The sequence below is a fragment of the Chaetura pelagica genome, unplaced genomic scaffold, assembly GCF_000747805.2.
Source record: "Chaetura pelagica isolate M959 unplaced genomic scaffold, ChaPel_1.0 scaffold425, whole genome shotgun sequence".
Lineage (NCBI taxonomy): Eukaryota > Metazoa > Chordata > Aves > Apodiformes > Apodidae > Chaetura > Chaetura pelagica.
The window spans coordinates 1,641,211-1,650,995 of NW_009953205.1; the positions used below are offsets into that span (position 1 = coordinate 1,641,211).

A 9,785-nucleotide genomic window follows, 5' to 3' on the forward strand; every position below is an offset into this window, starting at 1 on the left:
AGGAAAACGCAATGGTTCAAGAAAATGCAGGAGGCTAAATAACTCCTCTACTGTGTTCTGCAGTGGGGTACCTGTCAGCAGCACTTTATGCTCCTAAAATGGAAACAAAACTCATATGACCTTCTCTGCACACATCTGCCAAAATCTGTGTTAAGCCAGAGCACCATAACCTGAAAATACTAGTTCTACCTGTCACTAAGTACAAAGCAATAAACAGATTTATAAAATAACAACAATATTTTCTCTAGCTTTTCTTTACATTCTGTCTTCCTACAACCATAATGAAGGATCAACTGAAGACTTCAACTTTTGCCTCTAATAGTCACATATCTTTAACACCAGAGTATATACTATTTAATACTAGAGCATTATACTATTATATGTGAGTGGAAAATGCACACTAAGCATATATGAACAAGCAAGTAAGACCTCCTAGAGCATGTATAGGAACAAGTGTATCAAAGTAATAATGAACCCCCAAAAAAAACCCCAAAGCAAAACCAGTCATAGTGCTTCTTGTAGTAACATACTAATAGCCTCCAGATTCAAGGCAGTATCTGCTTTTTAAAATCTATCACTATGTCAAATAAAACCTTAACCTCAGGACTAGACAATACTTCCATTTAAATTCTACTACTTGCTTTGACTGTTGAACAACTTGTTTAAAATACTTGCTAGGTTTTTAAACATCAATTACTGAATAAAACCTTGTAGAAAACCTATTACTATAACAGAAACTTAAAAGTAAATCATCAGAATAATCAAAGTAAACTACAGTACAGCATCATCCAATATAAATTCTGCTCACAGTTAGTACCTGTCACATTCTATTTAATTAAAAACATATAAGCATCATCTATCAAAAATAAACATATTTGAAGGCAGTATCAGGAGCACCTCCTGAGAAAGACTGCTTGAGAGGCTGTCTTCAGCAGGTAAAACTAATTTGTGATTTACTATCATATTTCAGTTGACTAGAATAAGTAAAATATAGTTACTCACAAGGTTCATTAATTTTAGTCCTTCCAAGAGTTTGCAATTTTTGTTCTTCAGTCTGTGAGCTTCATCAATAATAACACACCTCCATTCAATTGCATTTAACTCTGGACACCCACCAAGAATCATTTCAAAAGTTGTGATAATGGCTTGGAATCTGTAGGTGCCTCGAACAATACGTCCCTGGAAGTTCATCAACACACAGAATTTGTTACATCACTTTCAATCTACTCAATTTAAAGAAATTGATGCTGAAATTATATGAAGAGCCAGGCATCAGATTTTACATTAGAAGTAGTTTTGTCATCCCATACACATTTTTGACATCTCTGTAACTCTGTAATTAATACTAATGAGTAATTATCCATAGCCACAAATTCAATATTGTCAAAGCAACAGTAACATTTTAACCACTTCAGCATTACTCATATAACCACCTAACAAAACTGTTTCAAAAGGTGCATGCAGATATTATAACATTTTTAACCCTGGGATAATGAAAGACTGACAGGAAAAACCTTACAGTCAGTTAATCAAAATACATGATTGTGACACATTTAGCACTCAAAGTAATCAAAATATCACCTGAGAACTAAATTAACACTTTTTATCCTGGTCTGTCAAAAAGAATACAGAAGGCCTTCCATAAGGCAGTATATAATAATTCACTAAGGAAACATGTCACTTTAGTATTTAGCACTACTTAAGGAAAAAAACCCTTTTAAAATAATAAAATTTGAAGATTTTTTAAATTTCATTTAACACGAAGTATTTCAGTCGGAAAAGCAAACCGTACACAAAGCTAGTTCATGCTAGGAAATGGAAATCATCAGCTACAGAAAGGTAACATAGAGCTTAAATGGCTGTATTTTTTCCTCTCTGCTCTTCAAATTCAGGACCCAACTGCCACCATCTGTGTACACTTTAATCTCTGCGTGAGTACCAGCGTCACTGCTGTTCAGCTGCACAATTACTCAGCAGACAAACACCACACATCTTGCCGCACCCACTTCCACAAAATGTGCTCAGTAAGCATATGTTTAAGATTCAGCTCCGTGAAAAGCTTAAAAAACAAACCAGCTACTTTTACTAAGACATATGTACAGATAATGTAAAGTATCCTTATCATTACCACTACTTGAAACAGGTTTTGGGTAAGTTATTGCATACAAGCGACATTGCAATACCTGGGAGTCCCTGAAGTACATTTCATACTGCTGAATCATCTGCCTGCTGATCATACTTCCATGATACACCACAACATTAAGGTCAGTCCATGTGCGAAATTCTCTTTCCCAGTTGGCTATGGTGGAAAGCGGAGCTATGATCAGAAAAGGCCCTCTTATTCCAGCCAGGAGGATTTCATAGAGGAATGTAATTGACTGAATGGTTTTGCCCAGACCCATTTCATCTGCTAAAATGCAGTTTCGCCTGAAAGTAAAATATATTTGTTATTAGTATCAAAGAAAGCACAAACACTAAAGCTTTTACTCAAATAAGCAGTTTATAAAAACACCTCTCCAATACACCAGTTTAAAGCTATAGTCAAAACTACGGCACTGTAGAAGATGCTTGGTTGTGGGGAAAGAAGGAGCTCCACACACAAAGCCACAAACCTTCAATCATGTTTAGTACTGGCAAAACCTGAGCATGGAATGTTCTATGAGGTTCTGCTAGAAAAATATTCCAAAAGCATTGTTTTAGGACTACATTGTCCCTAACTAAAGGAATTAAAATCAGATTTCCTACATGCACACCTTGACCCAAGTCCTAGAAAGCAATGGATTCCCTATAAGTCACAGATGGGAAGTACCCCAGCTACACTCACATGAACATGCATTGCACCATCACTGACAAACTTTCCAATTTGTTTCCAAAACTAAGTCAGTTGCATATAACTAAACTACTTGAGCTACCAGCAGGTGCTCACCCTCAGCCATACACTCCAGCCCTTCACTCTGTATGCACAGAAATTTTTGCAATTACACCCTTTTAGCTATAAGCAGAGAAATTAACACAAATTTAGTTGAAACGGTATTAATCTGTATTAACAGCGATAAAAAATTTACATTAAAAACATGACATGCATATACCTATTGTACCAGTTGAATAGGAGCCAGTTAAGTCCTTCCAGTTGGTATTCCCTGAGCTGATTGCCATTTTTATATTCCCTGGACTGTTCTATCTTCTTCCAGGAGTTTGGAGGTGGTCGGTCCTTTAAGGGAAAGATAAACACACGCGCAAGTTGGTACACACTTCATTTTTCCAAAATATTCTAACCCACTATTTCCTGAGTGAACAATTTAGATTGAGAATGTAATTATTCAAATTTGAAACTTGGAAGGTGACACTGTTAACATTACTTACTAATCACTAGTCAGCAGAAACCTGAAATTTGTTATTGACATATGAATTATTATTTAAAAAATAAAGACTATTTCAATAATAGCAGGCAACTGGTCTCTAAGACTAAGCATACAAATAGCTTGGCACTGGTAATTTGAAACACTAATTAATTGATATGAGAAACTTCAAGAACTTATCAAGTTTCACTTTGGAAGCTCTAAGAATGGCTATCCTACAACCTGAGTCGAAGTGACTATTTGGAACTACCAAAATCCACACAAAGTCTAAGAACCTCTGGATGCTGCTGCTACCCTCCTGAACCAGCTTGGACAACCTACACGGAGCTATTGTGATTTCCTTTCAGCACTTGCCCTGGTCACTCCTGATCCCTCAATCCCTCAGTCAGCCACTTCAGAAAGCCAACACCAGCAACACAAAAAATAAGACTTGCGAGTGGCTTATTTCCCTGGATTGATCTCACCAAGGGATCAGATAAAAGACAGTATCAGCAAACACAAATTCATGAAGCAAAAAACATGACAAAACATACAGTAACAGCATCCAGGTATAGCATCTTAATGTTCCTAGCAAGCTACAGGAAAGCTGAGGCCCTACATATAAATATATGTACGCACACTAGTTCTTCAGCCTGGAGACTCAATATGCTGGCCACTGGCTTGGCAGGCAATGAAGAGAAATGGTGACGTTTTTGACTGATACTAGGTAGGATTCCAGCAGAAAACACTCTGTTCAGAAAGCTCTGCATCCCAGTGTGACCAAGCTCACACATTCAACGAAAACATATTCGGTAGAAGCTTTTCTCATCAGCTGTTTTTTTTTTCCCCCTCTCCTACACTTCTCAGTATTTATAAAGGCCTGCATTCTCTCTAGACTCACGTGGCCTCACCTGGCAGCTCTGAATTTTATATCTCTTTATTGCCAAGGTGCCCATCACCTGACACCAGGTCTCAGTGCAGCAGTAGCTGTCCCTCCCCAGCAGCTGTGGCCTTCTCCCCTCACCCACATGCTGCCATCTGTCCACTCCCCCACAGCAGAAGCAGCCACTCTGCTCACAAGGCTGCAGTCAGCAAATACTTTCCTGTACTTGTTGGAGCCTGGAATAAAAAATACTTGTTGCTGATGCTCAGATGACTGTCAGTTGTACAGCTGCACTTTAATAATCTTTCTCTCTCAAAGCCAAATACAGTAACAGAGAGGTATGAAAGACCCTCTTCCCACATGCCAAAATGGCAAGATTTTAAATAAATACTAGAAGAATTCAATAAATACAATATGAAGACATTCATCATGACTACTGTCCTGATCTGTAGATGGAAAAAACATGAAAAAGCCTATAAATTAAAACACTGTGGATCATCAGTTATGTAAAAGCAGTTAGAACAAGCGTCGTACTACACCACGCAGGACACATGCCTTACTCTGACAAAGACACACAGGACTTAAAATAGAACTATTTTGTTTTCCCAGGTCTATGAGATAGAAGATGGATAATTTTAAAATAAACCACATTTCCTTATTACATCTATTTTTATGCCTTTCAGCTACCCCTTCATGACAACAAGCAAAATAAAAGCAGGAAGTATTTATAGAATCTGTTTGACAGATCTCATTTGCCAATTTCCTTCAGTGTTGAAGCACAAGACTTAATGCTATGAAAGATGTTTATACTTGATTTTGTTTTCTCCTTGTCTTAATGGTGTTTAGGTTCTGTGACAGCTAGTTTCAAAGTGTTGCTCATCACTCACTCAGAAGCTCAGAAAGTTATAGAACTTAATATTTTTTCCTAAACATTTTTTTTTTAACAGAGTAACAAAACAGATGAGGATTTTAAAAATCCCTACACCTATCTGAAAATACTGTTATTCCTAGGTATTAAGGCACACAGATCCTTTACAAAGAATGTCAACAAGCCTTATGTTTTAACACAAAACCTTAAAGTTGAGAAAATGAAACCAAATTTGCCAAGACAGACAAGTAAATTAGGTATAATTTTACCAGTCTCCTTGAGTCAGGTCTGGAAGCTTGCAATTGTTCAAATTCTTCTATTTTTGCTTGATCTACATCTTCTTTCAGCTCCCACGTACTGTCTTCATATGGCAACGAACACCATTTTACTAAATAGTAAATAACAGGCTGCAGAAGAAAATTCTGAATGTTATCAGCTTTTAATTTAGCATACAGACTGTTAATATGCCTTACTATAAGTTCCTGAAACAGAGGTCTTCTCAACAAAACAGAGAACTTTTACAGGTCTGCAGAATGACATGTATAAAAATGTAGTAAAAGACTCAAAAATTACACCAAAGCAGATTATTTGATTTAGGTTCAGTAAATAACAAATAAAACTTAATCTTTTGAGAAGCTGAGAAAAAGTCTTATGACAAAACCACATTTTTTCTAAAAGTGTAATGATGACAAACCAGTTGCATAATATGAGAAGTAACATGAACCCTCAATTTAGCTTTAGGAAGATTAATGCAGAAATCACTGGTTAAAAGTCTGCTCATTTTGCTATAGAGAAGAACTGATTAAGTATCCTAACTACTCCAGTACCCTTAATCAACAACTTGGTGAGTCTTTGTTCTGCTTGTCTCAGACTCACTCAGTTTTGGCAGTTTATTTGCTTGACTTACTTTTCTGTTTTCCTTTATTTCCTAATCTCATGTTTCTGTCCTGTAATAACTTTCCAGAAGAGGTACTTCAAGTGGTGGTTTTCAAAACATCTCTCAACCACTGCCTGCCTAAAGCCCAGGAGGAAGAGGGAACCACCACTGCCCTGCCTTCCTGGGCTATTTTTCCCCTTATCACTATGAGGGAGACACCACAGAACATGGGATCTGCCTTTTGTCAGAATTCACAAGCCAACTGTCAAACATCACATTTATATCAATAACTGCATAGGCTTTGTCTACTATGACCTATTAATACTAATAGAAATGTAAGCCACTGAACTCTGATTCCTGTATCAAAACGCATGGCTAGAATATGAAATGACAAGAACCAAATGTCTCATTAAAAATATTACTGAAGCTTAAAATCATTAAGGTGTTACAGTGGAATCTGATCAAATTACAATTATGAAACACTACTTAGAAGTGTAACTTCTTGACTTGCTTTAAGATGTATTTACCTCACCAGTGTCCTTATCTTCACAAAGAGATACTTCTAATACCCTGTCTACTTCAACATAGTCTGGATTAAACGGTTCTTCTTCCATCTGCAATGCAAGATTAATAAAATCAGTAGAGAGGCAAAAAAGCTAGTCTATGCTAAGACTTGGTCTTATGGCATATAAAATAAATTTGGCAGTTGGAAAGTATTGAGGCTTTTGCACATACCTTCAAATCTCACCCCCCTCCCCCCCTTTTATTTTTTTTTGTTTGTTTGTTTTCGCAAGGGGCACTGAAGAGGGCTCTGATATTAGAATAGAAAATGCAGCCATTTTGGGATGAAGTGCTGTCCTGTGAAAGTCATGCAGTAGAGAAAATAACCAGCCACACTAACACAGTATTTCCCTCCTCACCACTTTCATGTAGTTATCCAAACAATCCCAATTTTAAGCTATGCCAGTCAGGTCAGTTCAGTGACTCTGAAAGACTTGCTCTTATAATTACGTTGAACAAACAACCACCACAGCAACCAAAAACTCCAACATGATGGCTAATTTACTGCATCTCAACATTCAGTTGTTCTATCTAGAAACAAACCACTAAACACGATTTTAGAAGGGAAAAAAAAAAGTTTATTTAATTGTGTATTTCATACTCACATCTGCAAAAAAATGAGCTCTTTGTGCTTGCCTTAGTTTGAATCGTTTTATTTTCTGCTGGATTCTTTTATCCTTTAAAAGCTGTTGCTCTGTGGCCCACTCACAGTGGAGATAAGAGCTAAAATTACAGAGATTAACCTATTACTGAAAGCAAAGGCTTACTGTTTTTCATATACAGTTAAAATAATGTATTTTATAAACCAGGATTTCACTCAAAAAGAACATTTCATAATTTAAAACAGAATTCACTGTCAACATCAAAGAGTTATTCCTCCAAATAATCATCACAGAGCAGCTAGTTAAGGCAGTGGTTTTGGGATAGGATCCATAGGATCTGTGGATTCACAACTTTCTTTCATGTGTCCTAAGAAACAAGCATATTAAAAGTGAACTTAAATACATCAGGTTTAAAATCTCACACCTCCATCAGAAAGTATCCAGAGATATCAATTACTTAGTATATTTGATCTAACTTTTACATGTACTTCATGTGAGCTTCTCTTCACAGGTACTGCTGAACTGTACAGCTGAGCCCATTAAAAGAGCTGTGAGGAGCACCAGAGCCCATGGAAAATATGGACTTCTTAATGCATCAGGTTGGGAGAAAAGCAAGAGTCAAAAGGAAGAAAGAAGCATGAGCATCAGCACCTACACCATCTAACTGCACCCCAAGCAAGCCTTTCTGAAGTTTGACACAAGTACATATATTGCTTCTTCACACTCCCTTTTTACTATGCTTTAATCACTTTTCAAGCTTTTTAAAGACAGGCTAGAAAGTAAGAAGAGCTATTGCTGGGCACTACTCATTCTCAGATGAAAAGACAGACTTTATCCTTTCAGAAAACAAGAGCTCAATGGTCCCCAAAAGCATGAATCCAGAATAAAAAAAATAACTTACTAGCAAGAATCTAATGAAATTGCTCATATATCTAAAATTAAAAATCTGCTTGCATTTTCAGCATGAAGAACTGAGTAGTGACAGGAAGACACGCACTAGGTTTGAATTATTTTTTAAATTCCTGCCTCTAATGTAAAATCAGTTCTATCACTGATTTTTTTTCTTTTTAAACCAGTAAGACTGACTCCTACGTCAGCCTCTCCCAAATGTATGACACTAGATCTAATGTATGTTCACAAAATAGCTCTGATTTACATTCATGAAATTAAGACCAGCCTCGGGCAATGTAGTCCCTGTTGGATTTAGTAAATACATATCCTCTCTAAAAATGCTGTTCATGTGGCAGTAATGGCTATCAGCTTATTGGTCAGTGCTGGTTTCACAATACTAATTTAGAAATTATTACTAATAATATAATGCATATTTTCAGGAATTTTATGATGAAACTTGTAACAAAAAGTCTCAAAAGATCACAAAACCTGGTTGTAATTACTCTTCAAACAATACAAAACTCTAGTCATGAATATGGTACTTATTTCTGCCAAAACCTCCAACTAAATAACTTGTTAATACTTACTAGTTCTTGTACTTTACAAAAAACTCTTCTGTTTCCACTGTCATCCCAGAAGATATCTAGAAAAGGAAATTCAGTGAAAATGTAAAAGATATTAACTTCTTTTTCAAATAAGCAACTTTACCCCATGACTATCACTTACTTCTTTCTTTGTCACCCTGGAGGATAAGATTTTGTCTACAATCGCTGCATCTTCTTCACTTGGATTTTCCTAGAAATGCAGGAAAACAATGACATTAGTTGCAACGAATGCCATCCCTTCAGACTGATAAGGTTTAAAACCTTTCAAGCACAAGTAACTTGTTAAGTGATCAATCAAGGCAAATTTGACCTCTAACTATAGCATTCTCTTATCAGTCTGAGAGTAAAATTTAAAATCCAGGTCTATTACCCAGAAAGAAAAACATACAAAAGTACAGTAGGTCAGGTTGGCTCTTTAAAGAGCATCAGATGCAATGCTCACCTGCCAAACACACTTGGAGTGCACCCAATGGGGGGTTCTCATGCTTCCCAGACACAGACTCACTGTGAATGCCCTGTCAATTTGACCTAATGCAGTGGACATACCCACAACTTAGTTACACAGATATGGAGGAATAAAGAACTCTGGCAAACAGGTTAAAAAAAATAGTAAAAAAAACCCCAGCATTTGTCAAATTCAATTTAATAGACTTGCTCTGAACACAGACAACAAACATGCTGTGAAATCAGGCAGACAAGGTCGTGCCTGGGAATTCCAACAGGGCTTAGATGTGACACAGATACGGGATATTACTTAGCTGTGCCAAGATTAAAGCTGTGGTTCCAGAGATAAAGAGCTAATCTTTAAAGGTTGCTTCCAGTAAAGTCACCTTCCCTCACCTCATTTGCTCCCAATCACACTGTCTTTCTCCATCCCTTACAACTCTGGCTCTCCTTCAAACACCTCATGATCTTATTCTTAACTTCAGCTAAGTCAATGAATATTTACAACAAAAGAAAAAAAAGTAGCAAGCCATTTCTTCCAGTTTTCAAGACCTTAGTAAGATGTCACACTAAATAAACTATGGGTTAGTAATAACAACATATTCCTTCCAAATTATAAACTTTACTCACTGAGCTATTTGAGACAAATCAAAGATCCCATTAGAGACTCCTCCAGTTTTTACTTACCACAAATAATTGTAAGGGCTGTTCAGCAG

General features: G+C 36.6%; 1 protein-coding gene across 1 annotated transcript in view; it reads right to left on the reverse strand.

Annotated features, from left to right (window-relative positions):
* Positions 1 to 9,785, reverse strand: part of CHD9 (chromodomain helicase DNA binding protein 9) — a 73,112-nt gene that overhangs the window by 26,981 nt on the left and 36,346 nt on the right. The window contains 10 exon segments of the mRNA XM_009997473.1: positions 2 to 93; positions 1,003 to 1,179; positions 2,184 to 2,427; positions 3,090 to 3,211; positions 5,359 to 5,496; positions 6,494 to 6,580; positions 7,133 to 7,250; positions 8,608 to 8,663; positions 8,747 to 8,815; positions 9,757 to 9,785. Of these exon segments, the coding sequence (XP_009995775.1) occupies positions 2 to 93; positions 1,003 to 1,179; positions 2,184 to 2,427; positions 3,090 to 3,211; positions 5,359 to 5,496; positions 6,494 to 6,580; positions 7,133 to 7,250; positions 8,608 to 8,663; positions 8,747 to 8,815; positions 9,757 to 9,785 (1,132 nt within the window).